We start from the raw sequence: 25,175 nt of genomic DNA on the forward strand, positions 1-25,175 counted from the left end.
TAATCCAAAGTGGCTGAAAAACCCAATTGGTATAAAATTACAAATATATATATTCTTGGTGAGGAGTCGTGGGGGAAGGGAGGATGGAAAGGCAAGTTTAGACAGGAAACTAAGAGTTGAGGATCAACTACCCTTAAGGAGCCTAAGTACTTCGTTTAATAAATGCCAAAAGAAACTATTGCACTCATTTGTAATTAGTTTACAGACAAACACACAAACAAATCGACCTTATTTATAAAAACAAAAAGCATAAGGTATCAATAAGGTATAGAAATCACCAACGAGGGGTATACATTTTTTTCTCAACCTAGTGAAAACCATGAAGAGGCATAACAGTTTTAAGAATTTAAAATATTCCACTGAGGTTCAGTGAGAGGAAAATCAGCACACATTCTTAACAAACCTAGACAAATTTCACTCATGAGCTTAATTTCAGTAAGTCTGTTTTGGAAAAAAAAATTCCTGTGAAAACAAGGAAACAATTTGGGATGAGTGGGAAGTGTCAGAAAGTACACTATTTTCTCTAGCCACATGGGAGAACTAAAAATACTCCCACGCGTAAACTTACATCGCTCCATTGGTATAGACAGTATCGCTTCCTTCCACATACTGCACCTGAGCTGGGTAGACATGCTGTACCTGTGGCACAGTCTGTACTTGCTGTACCTGCAAAACAAATATTAGGATCGTGTTGAGAAAGAGATAGGACAGGATACACAACATTAGATTTGCTTCAAAGACTTCTCCAGGGGGTTGAAAACTATGGGATTCATGCAAATTTCAAGATAAAGTGCATATTGGATCCAAATTAGCGTAGCAAGTATGCTGAACAAATTCTCTACCATTTGGGAATGCCGTTTCTGCAGATGCATAGGGATACACAGACTCCCAAATATTTGGGGTGAAAATTCTGAAAGCTCCTCACTTATTCTGATGGTTTACAAAATTCTCTTCACGTGGCCTGTTAAAGGTAAGTTTATTTTTCAATTTAAAAAATTCATGGGGCGCCTGGCTGGCTCAGTAGGTAGGGCACATGACTCTTGATCTCAGGGTCATGAGTTTGAGCCCCACGCTGGGTACAGAGATTGCTCTAAAAAAATTAAAAATTTAATTAATGATAGAAAATCTCACACACTCAAATGTAGAAAAGATAGTATAATAAACCCCCTGTACACACACTCAAATGTAGAAAAACTACTATAATAAACCCCGAGTACTCCTCATCCAAGATAAATAATTGCCACCAGACCTCCCCTTTTAACCCCTTATAGGATTATTTAAACACAAGTGCAGAGATTCTATCACCTCAGTGATAAATATTTCATTTTGTTTCTAAGAGAGAAGGACTATTTTTAACACGAACACAATACTAGTATCACACGTAAAGCATTAACAATTCCTGGATATGACCTAAAATCTAGTCATTGTTAAAATCTAATTATCCCACTGTGTTCTTACAGTTGGTTTATTCAAATCAAGATCCAAAGAAGGTCTGCATATTACATTTGAGTGAGATTTCCTATCTTTCTCTTTTAATCTCTAAATCTAATCTAATAAAATAAGTTAATCTAATAAAATCTAATAATGGCTAAATCTAATAAAAATATTTTTATTTCTTGATTATTACTTATTGAAGAAACTTGATTATTTGTCTTATAGAATCTCTGGAATTCTAGAGTTGGCTGATAGCATCCCTGAGATGTCATTTTGTAAGTTCCTTTAACTCCTGTTTGTCCTATAAAGTGGTAGTTAGATTGAGGGCCTTGAACAGGTTCAATTTTGGAAAAGCTGCCACATAACAGCTGGCTATCTCTCCTTCCACAGTGTTAACATATGATCTGTGGAGTCAGGTGTTGTCAGCTACACCCACTTATCATAATATGCTTCTTCTTCATGCTTTACCTGAGATTATTTGTAGCCACTGATGATTATTTCCTAGGGCTAGTATTTCAATTAATAAAGGTTATAACTTTGGTAGTCTGATTCTGTTATTCCTTCTACATTTATTAGTAGACTTCTATAAAGAAATCCCCCCTCTAGATGCCTGGGTGAATCCATCCATTAAGCATTTGCCTTCTGCTCAGGTCATGATCTCAGGGTCCTGGGATGGAGCCCTGCATCAGGGCTCAGCAGAGAGTCTGTTTCTCCCTCTCTCTCTCCCTCGACCCCCTAGTTTGTACTCTCTCTTAATTAATTAATTAAGTAAGTAAGTAAGGTAATTAATTAAAAAATAAATTCCTCTCGTTAATTATTTGGTTACTTTGAAATAAGGTTTGTACGGGAAAAGGAGGATAAAATACATGATTCTTCTCCCTACCAGTATTCAGAATAATGATTTTATCCCCTAATTCCTTTCCAAGGTGAAGAATGTGGTTTGGGGTTTGATCTGGTTGGTATCTTTATGATTCTTGGTGGTTAAACATATTTGATGTTTTTCGATCCAATAGTTTTTTGGTTGGTAAACTGACCCATCTCTGACCAATGGTAGTCCCTTCAAAGGGGGTTCTAAATCTTCTGCCTACTTCTACTGTGATCTTACTGGATCACAGTTATCTTTTTTACTTCCCTTGGTTTCTGTTGTGATAAGATATTCTAGACTTATCTCTTACATTTCCTGTTCTAGATCTAGAATCAACCTTTCTTCAAAGAGCCTGGTTAGGGACACCTGGGTGGCTCAGTGGTTGAGCATCTGCCTTTGACTCAGGGCATGGTCCAGGGATCCTGGGACTGAATCTCACATCAGGCTCCCCTCAGGGAGCCTGCTTCTCCCTCTATCTAGGTCTCTGACTCTTTCTCTGTGTCTTTCATGAGTAAATAAATAATATCTTAAAAACAAAAACAAAACAAAACAAAAAAACAAAGAACCTGGTTAGTTAGGAGTAATGTAAATATGTAAAAACTGTTTAGAAAGGCAATTTATAAACAGACTATTTGAAAACTTTGTGATTTCTTCTACAGAAATACTTACCACTGGAAAAGTTGCTGTACCATATTATTAAAAAATACAGTTTAGGGGTGCCTAGGTGGCTAAGCAGCAAAGTATCTGCCTTTGCCTCAGGTCATGATCCCAAGATCCTAGGATCAAGTTCTGCATCAGGCTCCCTGCTCAGTGGGGGCCTGCTTCTCCCTCTGCCTATGTCTCTGCCTCTCTCTCTCTCTTTGTCCCTCTCTCTCAGGAATAAATAAAAAAATTTTAAAAAATACAGTTTAGAAGAGCAAAAAGTTAGAAGGGAAAACTTTAATGAATGAGAAACAGAGTGATTAAGTAAATTAGAAGAAAACCATTCTGTAGAATATATGGCTAATGTTAAAAAAATTAAAATTGATACGTACTTTATTTTTTTGTGCATTAGATTATTTTTATTATTCCCTTTATTATTACCCTATTTCTATTGTGTCCATAGTTCCTCTTTTCATTTTTTTAAATGTATTTTTTATTGGTGTTAAATTTGCCAACATATAGAATAACACCCAGTGCTCATCCCATCAAGTGCCCCCCTCAGTGCCTGTCACCAGTCACCCCAATCCCCTGCCCACCTCCCCTTCCCCCCACCCCTAGTTTGTTTCCCAGAGTTAGGAGTCTCTCATTGATACATACTTTAAAAATAAGATTTCTATCACTAAGATGTTATCAAGTGAAAAAGTTACAAAATAATACTTACAGAACTGCTTTATGTACTTATGGATATTTCTAATTTGTGTGAACATGTATATATAAATGGATGTAAGTACATAAAGGAAAATAGAAGGATGTACATCAAACTTCTAAAAGTGGTTTCTCTGTTGAGTGACATGAAATGAGGTGGGAGAGGTAAGGTGACTAGCATCTTCTATTCTGAATATCTATATTACTCTTGGATTTTTAAGATGAAAATGAATTCATCTGTTACATAATACATAAAATACATAAATCAATATATGGAAGGATTTCTACTTCCAGCCACGATGGAATAAATATACTAAAAATGCCCTCCCCACACTAAACAAGTAGAAAATTGGACAAAAGATGTAAAATGATGTTTCTGGTCATTTGAGAAAAGGCATCATAACAATGTGATCCTTAAGAGTAGGTGAACACACAAGGTGATCCTATAATGATCCCAGCTTTTGAAATGGAGGCATTTCCTAGACTGCTGAGCAGGGAGTAACCAAGTAGAACATCATGATCACACCACAGTGAGGAGATATACTCTGGAGTTGGGGAGGCTAAGGCAGCTGAAATTTGGGAGCACTGTCAGAGAGGGCATTAAGCAGAGAAAGAGATCCCGGAACATTAACAAAGATTCCTTTCAGCCTGATGCTGAATACTGAATTGCACATCTATAGTGCACAGAGATACTCAACATTCAAGATATAGTGATGTTAAGCCTTAGGCTTAACTAGCTCTAGAGCAAGAGTACTTTAGAGCCATCTTAATAAAGCTAAAAAATAAGCCTCAAAAAGATCAAGTTGATTAAGGTAACTGCCTATATAAAACAAAGTTTAATGCTTTAACAGGAAGACAGCAAAATCAAGACATGCAAAACTTTAAGAATCAAAATGTCGAGTACCAAATAAAAAAATATTAGACATGTGAAGAAGCAGGAAAATGTGATATATAATCAGGAGAAAAAAGTCAATCAATAGAAACATACAGAAATGAAAGATAGGAAGTGGCAGAGATTTTTAAATAGTTATAAATAGGGATGCCTGGGTGACACTCAACACTCAGAGATTGAGTGTCTGCCTTCAGCTCATGCGTGATCTCGGGGTCCTGGGATCAAGTCTCACATTGGGTTCCCCTCAGGAAGCCTGCTTCTCCCTCTGCCTATGTCTCTGCCTCTCTCTGTGTCTCTCATGAATAAATAAAATCTTTACAAAAATGCTATAAATAGACTAGTTTTAACGGAGAACATGAATATGATGAGAAAAAAAGAAAGAAGCTATAAGGAACGAAGTAGAATACTGAAAAATACAAGATGAAAAATACAGAATCTGAAAAGTAAAATTCACTGAATGGGAGTAAGAGTAGACTACATAATGCAGAAGAAAAGACTGGTCAATCTGAAAACCTAGCAATAAAAACTAATTGCCATGGGGCACCTGGGTGGCTCAGTCAGTTAAGCATCTGCCTTCAGCTCAGGTCATGATCCTGGGATCCTGGAATTGGCCTGCATCTGGCTCCCTGGCTCCCTGCTCAGCAGAGAGCTTGCTTCTTTTCTCTTCCTCTGCCCCTCCCACAAATTGTGCTCTTTCCCTCTCTCTCAAATAAATAAATGAATAACATCTTTAAAAAAAAGAACCCCACAAACTATCTGCCAAGAAGAACAGACAAAAAAGAAATGAGGAATAGAGAATCAGTGAACTATGTAATAACATTTTTTTAAAGATTTTATTTTTTAAATTTTTATTTATTTATGATAGTCACAGAGAGAGAGAGAGAGATAGAGAGAGAGGCAGAGACATAGGCAGAGGGAGAAGCAGGCTCCATGCACCGGGAGCCCGACGTGGGATTCGATCCCAGGTCTCCAGGATCACGCCCTGGGCCAAAGGCAGGCGCCAAACCGCTGCGCCACCCAGGGATCCCACTATGTAATAACATTAATTGCATTTGGAGTCTCAGAAGAAGAGGAACAAAAAACATAGTTGAAGAGTGGTAGAAACTTTCCAAATTTGATTTAAACTATAAACACACAGATCTAAGCTCAATATACCCAAATGTATAGACAAAGAAAACCCTATCAAAGTATATCATCATTAAAACGCTAACACTCAATAAGAAGAAGAAAAAAAAATATTTTTTTAAAGATTTTATTTATTTACGCATCAGAGACAGAGACAGAGAGAGACAGGCAGAGACACAGGCAGAGGGAGAAGCAGGCTCCATGCAGGGAGCCCAATGCAGGACTCGATCCCAGGACTCTGGGATCACGCCTTGGGCCGAAGGCAGGCACTAAATCGCTGAGCCACCCAGGCATCCCAAGAAGGAGAAAAAATTTAAAACGGATGGGATAAACGATACATCATACACAGGACAACATGTATTGAGGATTGAAAGATACCCAGTTATAAATAAGGCAAGCATAAGACAATCAAGTAACATCTTCAAAGTCTTGAGGGGGAAAAAAAATCTCAACCTAGAATTCCATTATCAGTGAAATGTCCTACCTCAACGAAGGAGAAATTCTTTTTCAGATAAAAGCTGAGGGAATTCTTCTCCAGCAGACCTCCACGGGAGGTAATGAAAAGGGAAGTGTTTCAGGCAAAAGAAAAATATTACAGATGCAAAGTGGGATCTAAATAAAGAAATAAGGAGCACTTGACCTAACAAATTTGCAGGGAAATTAAAAGTTTTTGTTTCTTTTTTTTTCTCATCTTTCAATTTTTATAAAAGATAACTGACCATGTAAAGTCAATATAATAACAACAACATATAATGGAGTTCACCACAGATACAGCAAGGAAATGTATGTATCACAAAAATAGCACAAGAGATGGAAGACAGAAATGAAAATAAACACTCTTGTAAATATTCTTTCCATTAAGTGGTATGTTACATGAACTGAGGTTATGACAAATTAAGATATATGCTAAAAATCCTAGGACAAACACCAAATTAAAAAAAAAAGTATAGCCAATAGTGGAGATAAAATGTAATAATTAAAAACACTCAATACATCCATTAGAAGGCAGAAGCAGAGGAAAAAGAACAACAAATGGGACAAATAGAAAAAAATAACAAGATGCTAGAATTATATGTAACCATATTGATAATTTTATTCAATAAACAAGTTTTAAATCTTGATTGTCAGAATGGGTAGAAATGTGAGACCCAACTATATGCTAGCCACTAGAATACTATCTATCTATCTATCTATCTATCTATCTATCTATCTACTATCTATCTATCATCTATCTATCTATCTATCTATCTATCTATCTATCTATCTATCTTTTTTTTTTAAAGACAGAGAGAGTGTGGGTAGGGAGTTAGGGGCAGAGAGAGAGGGAAAGAAAGAATCTTAAGCAGGCTCCATAATGGGCTTAGGACTCAATCTCATGACCCTGAGATCATGACCTGAGCTGAAATCAATAGTTGAATGCTTAACCGACTGAGCCACCAGAGTGTCCCCAGAACACACTTTCTTTCGATATACAGAAATAGAAAGGTTAAAAATAAAAGAATGTGGAAAAAATAAGCTTTCCAAACACCAGTCATAAGAAAGATGGAGTGGTTCTACTACTATCAGTGAAAGTAGACTTCCAGACAAAGAAAATTACCATAGATAAAGAGGAGTATTTCATCAATAAAATTATCAAGAAGAAATATCCTGTATGTGTTTGCATCTAAGAACAGAGTTTGAAAATACATGAGAGAATTCATAGAAGAAATAAATGGGCAAACCCACAATCACAATGGGACATTTTAACATCCTTCTTTCCATAGTTGACAAAGATAGAAAATCAGAAGGACTCAGAAATTCTCAACCAACTTGACCTAAATGACTTTCACACCACAATCCTCAGAAGAGCAACAGAATATGCACACTTTCTTGCTTGTCCTCGTGGACATACGGCAAGACAGCTCAAATGTTGGAAAAGAAAACAAATCCTCACAAATTTCAAATAATCAAAACAGTAACAAAGTATATTCTCTGACCAGAAAAGAATTCAATTTGAAGTCAAAGATGAAAAGATATCTGGAAAACACTCAAACATTTATGAGCACAAAATATACTTTAATTTAACCTATGATTCATAGGAGAAATCACAAGAGAAATTTAAAAATATTTTGAGCTCAATGATGATGAAAATACAATCCATCAAAATCTGGAGTGCAGGTGGAGCTGTGCATAAAGAGAAATTTATAGTTTTAAATATTTTTAGTAGGAAAAGAAGCCCCAATGCAATAAATCGAACATTTCAACTTTAAGAAGCTAGAAAATGAAGAACAAATTAAAACTAAGTATGAGAAAACATAATCAATGGAACAGACCTCTGAAAAACAATTTTTTAAAAAAAATCAATGAAACTTTAAACCTTAAAGTAGATTTAGGAGAAAAAGAAAGAAGGTACAAATTATTAAGAATGAAAGGTGAAACACACTGTAAAGACAGAAAATAGATAATAAAGGGAGCTTCATGTCAACAAATCCAATGAACAAAGTCCTTAAAAGACACAAAACACCAACAGTTGCAAAGAGAAAGGAGAAAAAATTATATATATACATGAAATCAAATTTATATCCCTAGAGAAAATTGCAGGTCCATTTGGCTTCATGGGTGAATTCTAGCAAACATTTCAGGAAGGAAATAAAAACCCAAACTGCCAGAAACCCCCTATCACACTTTAGATGAGAAAGAACTCAGACTAGGATACAATACCATCTAAACCTGGAGGAGTATTTCCAAACATAGCTTCTCTGCTCCTTTATAATCACCCTTTAAATTCTGCACATTCTTGCTACCTTCTCATAGTTCTGGTTGTTTTCTCTATATAAATTATCTCATCAACCAACACAAATCTACCATTTCTTTCCAGAGCTGATTTAAAATTTAGTTTCTCAAAAATAGCCTTCTGTAACTTGCTTTATCCCATGAGAGACTATTCCTTTCTTTTTTCTCTCAGAATTCTTAATACAAGTGGTAGCAAGTGGCTTGGTAATAACCTATGTTCTCCATTGGTTTCCTTCATTGTAGCCAATAGGGTGACAGCTGGCAAAATCATTTAACTTGAAAGTAGGAGATGAGATTTTTAAGGCTTGTGCTGTTATCTGCTCTTCATATATTGGAATAGTCAATTTATTTAAGTAATAATTTCCTTATCTGTAAGAAATTCCATCCCCTACATCATTAAGAATTTTTGTGAGAATCCAAAACTATTAAATATAGATACAAAGCATGGTAAAGATACACACAATAATTAAAATACATCTTGAATAAATAGTGAAATTATTAAATACTTCAAAAATAAGGAGTCTTGTCTTCTACATCTGTGTAAATTTCAACTTTATATACCACTTGGTTTCAGCCATAAATATGCACAATAAATGTTCATCAAGGGTTCCTTCGAAATAAGAGATTCCATAATCAATGCAGAAATGAAACTCAGAAAATGCCAAGAATCTTGGGAAAGAAGTCTGGATAAATGCTGGCTAACTCATCTAAGAGAGCAATATAGAAATATGTCCCTTGATCACACGGAGACTTTACAGTACTATGTAAAAACAGGACATCATTCTTTGCATTACCTATCAAGTTAAGGAATCAACAAAGTAAATAAAGACCAAACTAAAAGTAAAAATACTGATTGACAGCTTATTTTGGAGGTAATACAATTTTCATTATTATCCAGTATGTACGGCTTTTCTACCAACCATTAGAAAGTGGGTTGAAGAGGTCCTCGAAACAAGTTAGTGATGATGAGAAATACAACTGCAAATCGGGCTTGTGGTTTGAGAAGGTATTCCTTTGAGGATGTAATGATGGTGGAGGAAGTAAAAAGAGGGGTAAATACAGAGAAAGAAAAGGAGGAGAAAAAAAGGAAAAATAACTTTTATGGAAAATAACTATTTTATGTATGCAGGTCTCATTTCACCAATGAGAAGTTAAAGATTGTTGAGTCTCTTATTTAGTTTTTAGTTGAGGGCATTGCTTGATTTTCTTTCTTTCTTCTTTCCCTCCTTTCTCTGCTTCCCACCTTCCTTCCTCTCCTTCCTGCCTTCTTTAGTTGTGGCAGTGGAGATCCATTATTGAGAAGGTGGGTTGGAGGGGTACCTGGGTGGCTCAGTGGTTGAGCGTCTGCCTTTAGCTCAGGTCATGATCCCTGGGATCCTGGGATCCAGTCCCACATCAGGGTCCCTATAGGGAGCCTGCTTCTCCCTCTGCCTGTGTCTCTGCCTCTCTGTCTCTCATGAATGAATAAATAAAATCTTTTTTAAAAAATAAAGATTTTATTTTTAAAAACATAATTCTGCCTCTTTGTCTCTCATGAATGAATAAATAAAATCTTTTAAAAAAATAAAGATTTTATTTATTTATTCATGAGAGACACGGGGCGGGGGGTGGTAGCAGGCAGAGACATAGGCAGAGGGAGAAGCAGGCTCCACACAGAGAACCTGATGTGGGACTCAATCCCAGGACCCTGAGATGGCCCTGGGCCAAAGGCAGGCTCTAAACTGCTGAGCCACCCAGCACCCAGGGATCCCTGAAAATCTTTTAAAAAGAAGAAAGAAAAAAAAAGAAGAAGAAAGAAGAAGAAGAAAGCAGAAGAAGAAGGTAAGTTGGAGAGCCATAGAAATGCTCTTTTGCCTCAAATTAATCAGATCCAGGAAGATAATCTGTGTCTACAGAACTAGTCTTGCAGAGTTTAAAACCCAGTCACAGGCTGGAAATGAGAACAGCAGAATTCTAGCCCACTTCAACTCCTGGCCCACGTTCCCATATAGAGCAGGGATTTTTTTTTTTTTTATATTGTTGGTATATTCCCAAAGACCCAACACAATATAAACACACTGTAAATATTTAATAATTATTAATAATTATATAATGCCATGTATCTATCAAAGGAAATGCCCAGTGAATATCTGTAAAATGTATATTATCTTCTAAATGTGGATAAGTGCATTTGGATTTTTTTTTAAATAATAAAACCACCAAGGTAGGCTTATTCCAAATTGAACTGATGTGATCACTTTGAATGCCCTTTAATGCATCTTTAAAGAACAAAGGTGAAATTTTAAGAGGAAGCTGCATGCTCTTTTCTCTTTCCTAAAATAACTGTGATTTAAATTTGCTCAAATATTTGATACTGTTCTCATGTTAAACACTAATTTCTATTCAAGTATTTCCTAAATTGTTATCTATTATAAGTTTATTTTCTATTTTATTTGCCATACTTTAGTGCAGTGATGTGGGAAACAAAAGCAAAAGCAAAAATTAAATTTCCTTACAACTTATAGCCCATTGACAAGTCCTTGAGACAGGTGGAATGACGTTCCTAGATCTGGGAACTCAACTGCCTTGTAGTTGATACTTAATTTGCTAAGGGCAAAGGCAATCTTACCTTAACTAATATCCTGACCTCCAGGATCCTTTAAGTCGTCTCCTTTAACATACAAAAATTCCTTTGGAATAGTCCTATCAGGGCACCTGGGTGGCTTAGTGATCAAGCGTCTGCTTTTGGCTCAGATCATGATCCCGGGATCCTGGGATCAAGTTTTGCATCAGCCTCCCTTGAGGGAGCCTGCTTCTCCCTCTGCCTGTGTCTCTGCCTTTCTCTCTGTGTCTCTCATGAATAAATAAATGAAATCTTTAAAAAAAGAGAGAAACTCCCTATCACTACCTCCTCCCCAAGATATACGTTAGCAATCATCCTCCAAGCATATGGTCCATCGATATATATCCAAAGGGTCATGACTCAGGTCTTATTAGACAGTAATAAATGACCTTTATCCCAACAATAGCCAGCCCCCTCAAGGTCCTGGAAACCTTGTTTCCAAATTCCTTAGAGACTATCCCTATCCCCTCCCATCTTGAAAGTTATGTAATAGGCCACTCCTCATGACCCCAGTGCAGCTCTCTCTGCCCACAGGTCCTGTCCTCCTGTTCTAACAAAACCATCTTTTTGCACTGAAGATGTATTAAGAATTTGTTCTTGATCATTTACTTCAAACCCCAACATTTCCAAATCATAGGAACCTCTCAGGTCAGCACTACTAAGAGAGATGGAGAAATGTACATCATGTAGGTATGCCATTACCCTTTCCAGTTACTATATATTCCACCTATCTTTGTGAAATCTATAAACTGTCACATTTTACTGCCTACCCTATCAAAGCTCTTAGGGAAAAGGAAAAAGAGGATTAAATAAATTCTATAGGAAATTGATTTTCTTTTAACTCCACTGTCTTTCCCAAAATAAATTCAGTTGCATTTCCCAAGACAAAAGTTTTTCACCACTTTTGAATTTTAATAAATAAAGTGGTGAAAATGGGAACTGAAAAGAGTTGGACAAAGGTAAAATTAGGAGGAACAACCAAATATTTCTATAATGAACTGTTTAATGAATAAAAATGACCTCGGGCTAATTTCTAAAAGGTTACCTAGTACATCACAATATTGGCAGTAATGAGGTCTGACCGTAGTAACATTCTCTACTAGAAATTTATCCATTCTCTGTCAAATGAAGGGGGAAAAAATCTCCCAAAATATAAATATATGCAACAATCTATTTACATTCATAATGTATAATATGTATAATATGCTACATTAAGCAATTTAACCCTGTCTTACTGATATTTAAATGAAGCTCCTCTTATTACTATTCAAATGTCTTATTACAAATGCATTTGCTTATTTTCATACATTTTTATAATTCTTATTATTTATAAAGGAAGTGAATACCAAAATAAAGTACATACCACAAGAAAACACACTAGCTCCATACAATCAAGTAGTATATTCTGAGGACAAATTTATACAATATGTTGTTTTGGATGTGATTCAAAAAATAAAATAAAATGAATCACACTTCAAAACAAAACCTTTTCAAAAGTGAATGAAATCATTTATAATTGTTAAGCTTATTAGTCAGCTAAGAACAATATTTGTTTTTTTTAAGATGTCTTGATTATGTCAAGATCTTCATTACCTTTCTCACATAAGAGTATTCCTTACACATTTGGTTGGGACCAGACATGTCCAGCCTGAGCACAGACAGTCCCTAACTTAACAATGATTCAGTTTAACAATTTTAAGCAACAGGCATTCAGTAGAAACCATACTTTGAATTTTGAATTTCAGTCTTTTCCAGGGCTCAAGACATGTGCTATGATGCTCCCTTATGATTCTGGGCAGGGAGGCTGTACATCTGTCAGCGGTCATGAGGGTAAAGAACTGATAGGTAACAGACACACTCACACAACCAGTCTGTAACCAACAACCTTTCTGCTTTTCACTGACAGTGTACTCAGTGAGTTACATGAGATATTCAATACTTTTTTAAAAAACAGGCTTTATGTTAGATGACTTTGCTCCACTCTAGGTTAACGTAAAAGGTCTGAGCACATTTAATGTAGGCTGGTCTAAGCTGTGATATTTGGTAGGTGAGGTGCATTAAAAGCATTTCGACTTAGGATATTTTCAACTTAATGATGCGTTTACCCACATGTAACCCCATCATAAGTCGGGGAAGATCTCTACTGAGAACTGTCAAAAACCGCATGAAGATGTCTTTAATAGACCCACTAGAGAGCTCTTCGCAGATTAAAAACATGGGGTATCACAGTAGCCATGTTAGAGGCTGCTGTGTGACTGACCAAAGGGAAGCAGAAGGGAAAGAATCCACATTGCAACAGCTATTAATAGAAGGGCAGTGGGGAAGAGTAAGACCTCCAGAGTAGCAGCACAGAGTTAATTAGAAAAGCAGCCCTGTGAGAAAAAGAGAAGGAACAGAACTCATTCAATATTTCTGGACTCGTAAAACTGTAGGGAATTGAAAAGATTGAGGAAAGGTAAGCCAAAAAGTTGAGAGCATAGTGTGGGTCCAAGAGAAGGAAAGACGCAAGGCCAGAAACAGCGTAAGGGAAAAAAATGCATCTCCTCAACAGGCACAGGTCACGAAATAGAAATCACAAACCTAAATTTTTTTTTTTTTTTTTTTAAGGCTTGGTTAAAAGTAAGATAAAGGATATGTCACAAGGTATTGACTACATCTTGCCAAGAAAGAAATCTACCAGTGGTGTGCATGTTCAAAATAATTTGCAGGTAAAGGATGTTTAGGACAGGATCACAGTGAATAAAAGCAAGGTAAGTGACAGGACAGGCTGGAAAAAAGGATGTTACTTAAATCTCTCTCATTGGGTTTACTGAGAAAACTAAGAATTTTCCCTAGATCTCTCATATTTAATATTCAAAGTTGTTCCTGGGATGCTCAATGATAACCACAAAATCTGTTTAATCTTCTATAAATGGAAGTCCTTCCACTTCAAAGAATGTGGTGAATGTGAACTAGTGGAAAACGGGGTGTTAATTTAAATGACAGAATCCCTTTTTTATGTAGAAAATTGAATTTGTTCACTTATTATAAACTCACTTGCTGGCCCTGTGTTAGTTGACTCTCTCACTTATAAACTGTGTAGCTGCTGCTTCTTTTCAGGAACACTCGGATTTTTGGATATCGTTTTCTCATAGCAGGCTTTCAGTAAATAAGAGATCATTCTAGCAAATTCAAATCCCATAAACACCACAAAGCCTACTTCTTCAACAGGGCTAGAGTTAAATATGAAACTTTAGCTCTACAGGAATTACTTATCAAAACTATATAGTTGCTGTAGGCAACTAGAAGTTGTTAGGAAATGTAAGAATTATTGTTATATTTGGACTTCAAGTAGAATCATATGAACTCTGAAGTCGTGAGTAAGGTCCTGGCTAACTATCTTGCACTTTTTTTTTTAATTCATGAGAGACACACAGAGAGAGGCAGAGACACAGGCAGAGGGAGAAGCTGGCTCCCCACGGGGAGCCTGATGCGAGACTCAATCCCAGGACCCTGGGATCACGCCCTGAGCTGAAGGCAGATGCAACTGCTGAGCCACCCAGGCGTCCCCACTATCTCACACTTCTGATGATACGAACATAGACGACTCAATCGGGAGTGAATCAGTTCAATCATCCCTAACTGCCTATCATGAGTCACCCAAAGAATCATGTAGCTGACCTGTATCAAAGAACAGAAGCGACTTGAAAGGGATGAAACAAGTTTCCAAAGGCAAAAGAGAGTTTCTGGGAGGTGGGATGTCTCAGAGAAAATTTAGCTTAAAATGATTTCTTGATGACAAACTTGATGGATATTATATAAACTACAAAAACCTGCTTTTGGGAGTCAAAAGGAAAAATGAAATGACTACTTTGTATGAGTGAAGAACACCTTTTTCTTTTTCTTTTTTTTTTAAGATTTACTTAGAGAGAGAGAGCAGGTGAGCAGGAGGAGAGGGGCAGAGGGAGAGAGAGAGAGACAATCTCCAGCAGACTCTGCATTGAGCTCAGAACCTGATATGGGGCTCAATCCTACGACCCTGAGGTCATGACCTGAGCTGAAATCAAGAGTCAGGTGCTCAAATGACTGCATCATGCAGGCACCCTTTTCTTTTTTTGTAAATTAATTCGTTAGTTAATTTTAATTGAAATATAATTGACACACAATGTTACATTCATTTCAGGTGTACAACACAGTGGTTTGACAAGTCTGTAGTTATGCTATGCTCACCAAAAGTGTAGTTACCATCTGTCACCATACAGTGTTATGGTTCATTTCATAACTGGAAACCAGTATGTCCCACTCCCCTTTACTCATTTTGCCCATCCTCCCCATCTCTGCTAACCATCAGTTTGTTCTCTGTATTTATGAGTTTGTTTTTGCTTGAGGAATACTTTTTATTACGATTACAAAATTGTCTTGAACATTATTTCCCTTGGGGCCCAGCAGGACTGACCAATACTAGATTCTATTAAACTAAGAAATAATTTCTGGGGGAAGGAATTTACTAAATAACACTCTGGTGACCAGGAAGAGCAAATGAGCTAAGTACACCAAATTTACTATAGTATTAGGAGAGCTCTTTGAAACAGAAGGCTCCCTCTAGTCTTTCTTGTAATAAATAAAACTATAGAAACATAAAACGTCAATAAATGTAAGCAGCACATCAGAAGATATAACTGCATAAAATCAAGTTCTGCAACTCCAGACTGACCATTGGAATATGCACTTTAAATGTATCTCCTGGTGAGAATACATAGGTACAGATTCATATTTGATCTGAGTATCTATGGTAACAATGCACTTTTGCAGGAGACAAATGTTGACTCCTCTGGGATGGAGTACTGGGAATCAGGAGAATGAGTTGTTAGACTTACGTGCTGGTAGCTGAAGAACTATGACCTAAGTAACGTAACTTCTTAGTTATGTGTGATCGTTAAACTGGTGCTAAAACTATTATTAATAGTGATATGCAATACCATTTCATTCACAAAAATCCTGAGATGAAGTGAAGACAGTAGGCATTTTTATTCCCATTTTATAAATACAAAGACATAGTGAAAACCCAAAGATATGGTAAATGAAGGTAGCATTGACTCCAGGTCCTCTGACTCCAATCCTAGAATTTTCTTTTTTATTCTTTTTTTTATATAGATTGTATTTATTTATTTTTGAGAGACACAGAGAGAGAGGCAGAGACATAGGCTGACGGAGAATCAGGCTCCCTGCGGGGAGCCCAATGTGGGACTTGATCCCAGGACCTCGGGACCATGCCCTGAGCCGAAGGCAGACACTCAACCACTGAGCCACCCAGGCGTCCCTAGAATTCTTTCAACAAAACCTGTTTCCCCAAATGTGGGAGTAATGACACTGATAGTACAGAGGCAAGGCATTAATAATTATAAGCTATACACTAAGAACATATTCCATTTTTAATTATCTTTAAATCACTCTGATAAGGAAAAGATCTCAGCTTTTACCACCTCTCACATTTAATAACCTCACTTTTTTTTAAAAGGACGGTAAGCCCCAGTGTCATCAAGTCATCATCAAACAAGAGCAGCAAGCCAAATCATATAATATCATTTCATTTTTCCTATATTTAATTTAATGTGTATCTTCTATTTACATCAAAAGATATTAGTTTTTCATGTTACATAGGAATATAAGATTTTCCTTTTAAATTGATTCACTTAAATAAGTTAATAGAAAACTAAGTAAAAAAAAATATATATATAGTAGACTCTGAATAAAGCAAAAATCATGAAGCAGTTGGCAAAAGACTGAATAAACTGCACTGTATATCACACACTACAAATCACATACTCTTAATAAAGACATGAAAAGACTTTCCACTTTAGAGAGATTTACATTTCACATGTGTATTAAAACAGAAAGTGACTTCACTGTATCAACTTACTAGTTACCCAAATACCAAAATAGAAGGAGTAGCAGTCATAAGTCTACCATAGCAGGGGTCAAGTTACTTTTGAAGCAAGCGATTAATATATCACCTACTTTTTTTGCTAATATTGCATTTTATGTATCCCAACATTTTTATGATCAAAAAGACAAGTAGTTTCATAAGATTCATACGATAAGGAAATAATCACAGTAATGTGTGATTGCCTCCTGTTGTAGGCTCACACTCATTTCCCACTATTCTTCTTCCAGGAGATAACAACTAACCATGGGACAGACAGCATGCCTTCCTCCAATCCTCTAACAATAAATACATACATTGATGTGTATATAGGTCCCTGTACTAACCAGGAGCAGTTAACACTAAATGTAACAGCAGACAACACCTAAATCTGAGCCCTTTAACTACTAAGTTACCCAGCTAAGGGAGAGTGTAGGAGGCTCAGCTCCCAGGGTCACTTAGAGACCCTAGTTAACAGAAGCTTTCTCATTGTGTAGATTTATCATCCTGATGTAGCCTTGGAGGAGGCGAGAGACTGCAGGTGGCATCAGGGTTCCCAAAGGCCTTGACTGACAAAGAATACATGTCACTTTTGCTTACAACCCAATACTCAGAATAAGCACAGGGTCCAGCCTAAATATCTAGGTGAACACTTTGTCTCTGCTACAGTATCTTTATGTTGGAGAGTTCATATATGAACCAGGTGAGAGGTAATGCGTTTTCCTGCTACTTGCTTTTCTTCATTTAACAATACATTGTAGACCCCTTTCCATCTAGGTGTATGTGTGTCTCAATATACACGCAAGCACAACTATTTTTATTGGTTTCACAAGTATGCCATAGTATAGATAAAGTTTAACTTATTCAACCATTCCACAAGTGATGAACATTTAGGTTACTTTTCTTCTTTTTCATGATAGAAGGACTCATATACAGAAGGACCACACCTGGGTTCTATCAAACATCCTATGGGGTGAATCTCTCCATATGGTTACTGGCCATGTGTCTTTCATGTTTTGTGAATAGCCTATTCATATGCTTTGCCCATTTATCTACTGCATTGTTTGTCCTCCCTTAATGATTTACAGGATTCGTTAAAGATGATGACATTTTTATTCCCAGGTATTTCATGCCTTTTTTTCCTTTAAATTTGTTTATGGTGTTTATTAACTATTACTTGGCAAAACAGGTCAACTTCTTTCCTCTAAGTCTTGTGATCCTTTATGTTCTATGTAAGATGATCTGCCCCTATGATTATGAAAAAAATACTTCCTGTTTTTGTTTGTATTGGCTTTGTAGTTTTAAAACTGATTAGCTCTATCATCTCTATTGAGTATTACGATAAAGGTCTAACTTTGTTGTTATTGTTTTTCCAGACAGATATCCAATTTTTCTCAACATCATTTATGGCACTATCCATTTATTATTTGAAATAATAGGTTTATCATGAACCAAGTTCTTATTTATGCACAGATCTATTTATTTATTCCTGGTCAGTCATCACTCAGTTTTTACTACTATAGCTTTGTGATGGCTTTCTGAGATTAGGTACAACAAATTCTTTCCCCCAATGCTTTTCTTTCTGCCAAATCTTCTGGGCTCTTCTTGTGTATATTCTTTTCCATTAACTTTATAATTGGATTTTCGACTTTTAAGAAAACCTTGCTCTGTTTTTTATTTGTATTATACTGAAATTATATCTCATTTTAGAACTCAGGTCTTCATTTTAATGGCCTTTCCCATGTGAGTTACATGCTTCACTCTCACTTGCTGGTGATCCTCGAGCTTTTATGAAGATTGAGGCTAGACTTCAAAGTGATATGGTGGGCAAAATTCCAAAAATGTCCCCACCCTCAGATTTCAATCCCTTGTAATACATGAATATGATGAGGCATCTCTCCTGTTATTATGTTATGTTATATGGCCCAGTTGAGCTCAAAATAAAGTGAAATTGATCCAGCCTCTGGCGCCCTTAAAAGTGGAGGGCTTCTCTGGCTGTAGCAGAAGAGGAAGTCAGAAAGACAAAGCAGAGAAGGCCTTGCCATGTGTTTGTGGCTGTACAGATGGAAGAAGAGGAATAAGTGCAAGCAAGCTCTGGGAACACAGCAGACCCCAGCTGACAGCCAGCAAGAAAACAGAGACCTCAGTCCTACTACTGAAAGGAAGGAAGGAAATAAATCCTGCCAAGAACCTCTTTGAGCATGGAAGTCAATTCTTCCCCAGGACCTCTAGGTTAAAAAAAAAATAGCCCAATGTGACAGACACCTTAATTTCAATCTGGTAAAACCTAGAACAGAGAATCCAGTCAAGTCCATTTAGACTTCTGACCTACAGAAAATTATGAGAAAATAAATAGGAACCGCTTGAAGCCACAAAATTTGTAATTTGTTATACAGCAACGGTAAACGAATTCAGAATAAGCTTCAAGGCAATTGTTATTGCCATCTTCCACCTTCGTGCATTTTTCAGGATTCCTAGGGAGAAACGAAATAAAATCATTTGTATTTCCCCACTTCGGGTCTCACAATACTCCCTGATTAAGAGGAGCATAGATACCAATCTAAATCTTTAATTTCTTGCCAATTTTAAGGCTTTGGGGGAAAAGAAAGGCTAATTCTTCCTTAAAAAGTTAAAATATTTAAGATACAGAGTAAATTAAAAAAATCAAAGGACAAAAAATTATCAGGTAAAGCATATAATAAAACTTTAGGACAATAATAACTATTACCAAACCCTAGAATCCAAAATTTATTTCACAAGAGGTCAGGAGATACATGATAACCAACATTCTTTCAGTATTTATCTACATAGATGCACTGACTACAATGTTTAAAGGAGAAAATAAAAATAAAAAAAAAACCATAAAGGAGAAAACAGTTTTGTAATATAGTGATTGGTAACAATCTTGATTCCACTAGTATAAATTCCTTCACTGTTTACACATTTTGCCTTTAAGTGAAAATTCAAGTTTTCACATAATATACTAAATTTCTAAAATTCTTCACACTCTAAGAACTACTGAAATCAGCTTAGAGAAATATGAACTGATATAAAGCTGAATTATATAATTTTTAAAAAGATATCTTGAAAGAAAATTTACAATGGTACTTGGTGACTAGACTGAAAATAAAATAAGCTTCTCTATTTTTGTCTGCATACTCCTATACTATTTAAATCCTTTTTAATGAAATATGTTGCACATAGCACTTGTGTAAAATGTTTGGGACAAAGGAATGAATAAAGTAAAGCAAGGAAAAAGCCAAGCACTGAATATGAATAATGATGATTTCAATTTCCAGAGCACTGACAGCAATACACTAAGTTTTAGAATTAAAAAAAAAAATAGAAAAATAAACACAGAAAGAGGGGAAATATTTAAGAATATCAACATACTCTAACATGGAATAATGATTAGCTACTTGTTAGAATTGGTAAAACGTTGGGGATCCCTAGGTGGCTCTGCAGTTTAGCGCCTGCCTTTGGCCCATGGTGTGATCCTGGAGTCCCGGGATTGGGTCCCATGTCGGGCTCCCGGCATGGAGCCTGCTTCTCCCTCCTCCTGTGTCTCTGCTTCTCTCTACGTCTATCATAAATAAATAAATAAATCTTAAAAAAAAAAAGAATTGGTAAAACATTATGAAAAGTGAATTTAAAAGAAAACATTTTCTTATCCATTGGCTGAAATAAATTTTAGAAGTTGATTCTCTTAGTCAAAATTGGTCTTTAAAATTATTGACTTGCCAGATATTGCTCTTTTCAAAATTCTAATTTCTACAAAAGAGAAGTGAGAGAATTGTAGTGATGGACTTAGGAACCAGTATCTTTCTTGAAGCTTTGACAGATGGTCTTATCACGAGGATGGACATGGATCTTGTTTACGTAACTGATTTATTTTGATGGTTTTCAACTCAGTAAACAAAAGGTATTACTGATCTAACTACCAAGGCGTTTGGGAACAGGTTTGCAATTGATTTCATCATCATTGGGAAACCCGGCCACCTGAAATCTATTTCCCACTTGACAGCCAAACTGCCTGGAACCTCACGATGGACTATGATTCCTTTGAATCATTACTCTTAATTTTCCCACTCCTAAGCACTGTAGTTTATAATTTAAATCTCGTGCTTTGTCATCTATTTACATCTTATATAACTAACATCCCTGCAAAAACAATGCTGGTTTTGATGTAGAAGAGTAAGGAGGCAATTTTCTTTCTTAAGTAAACCCTATGTTCTCTTGCCTTCTTTATCACCCATCATGACACCCAGTACATAGTAAATCCTCAGAAAGGATTTGTTGAAGCAAAGGAGGCAGGCACAAACCACAATTCAGCAAATAGCTCTGAGCTACCAAGGAACAACAACAACAAAAAAACCACACAGGCAAACGGCACAACAAACATAAAAAGAAGAAGATGGTCAAGAAGAGAGCAGGAAACTTTCAGTTCTCATGCTATTCCTAACTAAAGCGGTTTTATTTTTCCTTACTTTATGACTTTTTTATTTAATAGCTCCACACATATGCTACTTTAAAGAATAAAATTCATTGAGTTGGTAAAATAAAATAAAATTCTACCATGAAAGGGCTGCTTGTAAAGAAGTAAAAAGATGGGTCCCTGGAAGCACTGACAGCCCATTAGATCAAATAACGCTTTCACACCAGCAGAAACAAAAACGTTTGACGCCAAGAACAAATGACTAAAGATATGGATCACAAAAATGGTTGATGACTAATTTGGGGCTGAATCCATGACCAGTTAGGTTTATAGACAAGTGTTTTTTGTTTGTGGTGGTGGTGTTTTTTGTTTTTTTTAATGGCCAGTTAGGGCGTTTGAAATGGTCAAAAGCGTTCTAAGTGATCTCCAGAAAATTACCCAATGAGTGCATGTAGGCTGTATGTAGCAGTCAGTTCAATGTTAATTCAAATTACAAAATATTTATAAAGTCTAAAAGTAAGAGTATTAAAAACTACCCACCCTATATTTTTAACGATTGTTTTTTAGAATCACAGAAATCAATATTCAGACTTTACCTACTCAGTAGTTGAAAACTGCCTTCAAGAAACTGTCAACTTGTGCACTTTAAATTCTTCTATGAGGGGATTTTTAAGAAAGGGAACAAAACTTATGAATGTGCAATCTGTGAATTAGAACAGTACTTGCTTCCTGGAGTGGGGTGGGGGCGGGTAGAGGAAGGCAGAGATGTACTGGGACAGGCACAGGAAACATCCAGGGGTGATAAAAATATCCTGTCTCTGGATCAAAGGGTAGGTTCAGTAATCACTCTCACAGCACACTGAACTGTGTCTCTCAAGGTCTGTGTAGCTCACTGTAAATAGATTGAAGCTCACTAAAAACTAAAAGGCAAAAACATGTATGTATGTAAAATACTTCCACTTTTCTCTATTATATATGAAATATACTTACGGAATGCATTTATAATTGTCAATTGAGAATAGATGCTTTCTTTTACAACATCCAGATAAGTAATACAGGTGTGTGTGTGTGTGTGTGTGTATGTGTGTGTGTATGTGTCTTTAGGGGACGGGTGAGTGTTTTCCCCAGAAAAGTCAAACAGTAATTTATTAAGTTTCTCATCATGATATGTGGCCACAATAGTATTGCAAAACATTTGTGCAAATAATGACCAAGAATATAATTAAACAAAGCTTCTTCAAATTATTATGTTTTAACATAAAATGAATTCTATTTTTAGCAAAGCAAAATAATTACTGAATTATTTTACTCGGCTTATAGAAAAAACTGATGAGAGGCAAAGTCATTCAAGTCATTTGTTATGGTATTTATATCACTGAAATGGGGTATTATTAGTTTCGACCAGGGATGAGCTCTCTAAAACATCAGAGGTGCCTGTTCACAATCTACAAAAGCTTTCATTTTATTCACATGCTTCTGCTTATAAAGCCAGCAATACGGTACATATTTTTTTTTTTTTTTTGCCCATGGAGTTAATAAGATAAAGCAAATAAATTTAGATACTTACAATAACGTAACCAATTCAATTTCTGTAGCATCAGTTAATTCCAATTGTTTAATTTTAACTATACTTATATTAGAGCAGAGTACTTAGGATTAAATCAGTGTTTCCACTAACATAGCTCTAAAATACATTTTAATAACTATCAAATAATTGATATAGATACGCTATGACTTTGGGGATAATTTCGGTAATTTGTATAACTAAAATCATTTAAATTACCATCAAAAGAGGATAAATTATTAACAAACCATGAGGTTTTACATGTGGCCAGAAATTTAAATTATGCTTCAATAAATGTATTATCTTGAAAAAGCAGTTAGGGAAAATAGGCTCGTCAACTTAAGCAAGATGAAGAGAAGCTGGAGAAAGTCCAGGAATGAATAATATAAATTACTAAGTGATTGGAAAATGACTTAACAAAGAAAGCCTAAAATGATTTGGATTTGTAGGGAACAGAAGAAGGCAGGGGTGGGCATTAATAACACCAGCCTTTACTCAACCAGACAAAGTGATACTATGCACACAGACCTCCCGTGCTCTCTGCCCAGTAAGAAAAGGATCTAAGATCAACCCCAGCAGAGTTATCTACGTTTAGGTGCCAAGAAAACTTTCCCTTGTAGATGCAAGATTTTGCATCTAATAACGGCTGTAAAATCCTAAACTCTGAAAATGTTTAGCCACAACAGAAATTAACAAGGTAGTCCTTTCTCTACTACATGCAAAGCATATGTAGTAAGTGTGGTGGACCTTGTGTCCTTATGTGCACACCCTCACTGCTTGGACACACAGCGGTCTAACTTAACACTAGAGCCACCTGTTCAGCAGAGAGATTTCAGACTCTCAGCACCCTCTCTGCTCAGCTGCAAACAGCCAGAAACAGCAGGAAACTGACCCTTGCTGTGAGCAGCCCTCTGCCAATAACGGACAGGAGTCTGTATAAGAACTCCAGGCTTCCTCTTCCCTGATGTGGCAAACATTGGTTCCCAGACTGTCCCAGTGTGATCCATCCCCTCTTAGCCATAGCTGTAACGTGCATAATCCTAGAATCTGTATTGGATCAATTCCTTGCCTTGTTTCACTTTCCCAATATCCCACTGGCATTTCCAGGAATCACCTCCCAAATAAACTCCTGGCACTGAAATTTCTGTATCGGAGTTTACTTCTTTACTATCCAGACTAAGGTAACCTATATTTCAATATATTGCCATCTCTTCAGACACTTAGTTTCTTTAAGTGGTTCCTCAATTTTTAAATTGCTTGAAAAACTTTCATAGCTCCACAAGAAATGGAAAACTTCTATGTTCCAGCTTTCGTTGTTATAGTACACCCAAAATGAACAACATTCAAATAGTTACTTTAAACAAGCCAGCTGTTGTTACCTGTTACTACTGAGCCAGAACCCTGCTCTTTTGTGTGTGTGTGTTTTACCTGTGAAGGGGTGGGGGTGAGCAAATACAAGTGAGATAGTACAGATACACTGCACCAAACTGACCTTGCTGATTACGTCAAGTGAGCGGCAGGTTATGGAAGGGGGACAACTTCCTGGCTCTGGGATTCAATGTTTTCTTCTTTCTTGTTCACAGAACTACTTGAAGTCCATCTTATCATCTGAGACCACTTCAAATCACTTCACATCCCAACAGAATACATGTGGCATGCTTCTGGCCCCTAGATCAGTCCAGAAACTACTAAATAATGAGAAGGAATTCCAGTCTTAATTTTCTAGGTGGTTGTGGCCAAGCTGCTTCATTTTTCTGGATCTCAGTTTCCTCAACCTTAAAATGAGAAAGTCAAAGCAGGGGTGCCTAGAATATTTTTTGAATCTAAGAGGGAAGAAAACTCTGACATATGCTCAATGTGGATCACCTTGAGGATATGAGGTTAAGTGAAATAAACCAATGAGAAGAAGACAAATACTATATGATTGCTCTTATGTGGGGACCTTGAGCAGTTAGATTCATAGGCACAGAAAGCAAAACAGAGGTTACCAGGGGAAAGGGGGAGTTGTTTAACAGATACTGAGTTTCAGTTTTGCAAGAGGACTTCTGGAGACTGGATGCACAACAATGTGAATAACTTAGCAATATTGAACTGAACATTTAAAAATGGTTAAGATGGCCAATTTTTTGTTATGCTTGTTTTTCCACAAACTAAATTTTTAAAAATACAGGTTTAAAAAAACCCATAGGACTAGATGACATTTAAGATCTCTTTCAGGGAGAAAAAAAAAAAAGATC

The 25,175-nt window shown here is 36.3% G+C and overlaps 1 protein-coding gene and 1 long non-coding RNA gene across 41 annotated transcripts in view; one reads left to right on the top strand and one right to left on the bottom strand.

The window, feature by feature from the left end:
* RFX3 (regulatory factor X3) overlaps window positions 1-25,175 on the bottom strand; it is a 288,425-nt gene that overhangs the window by 120,328 nt on the left and 142,922 nt on the right. For all 40 annotated transcript variants that reach the window (XM_072839758.1, XM_072839754.1, XM_072839975.1 and 37 more), the window contains one exon: window positions 569-666. In XM_072839758.1, coding sequence (XP_072695859.1) covers window positions 569-666 — 98 coding nt within the window. The remainder of the gene's footprint in view (window positions 1-568; window positions 667-25,175) is intronic.
* On the top strand, window positions 599-25,151 carry LOC140640550 (uncharacterized). The gene is made up of 3 exons (XR_012037308.1): window positions 599-970; window positions 1,660-1,709; window positions 24,522-25,151. It is a non-coding gene; the product is annotated as an uncharacterized lncRNA (long non-coding RNA).

Source organism: Canis lupus, chromosome 1, assembly GCF_048164855.1.
Source record: "Canis lupus baileyi chromosome 1, mCanLup2.hap1, whole genome shotgun sequence".
NCBI lineage: Eukaryota > Metazoa > Chordata > Mammalia > Carnivora > Canidae > Canis > Canis lupus.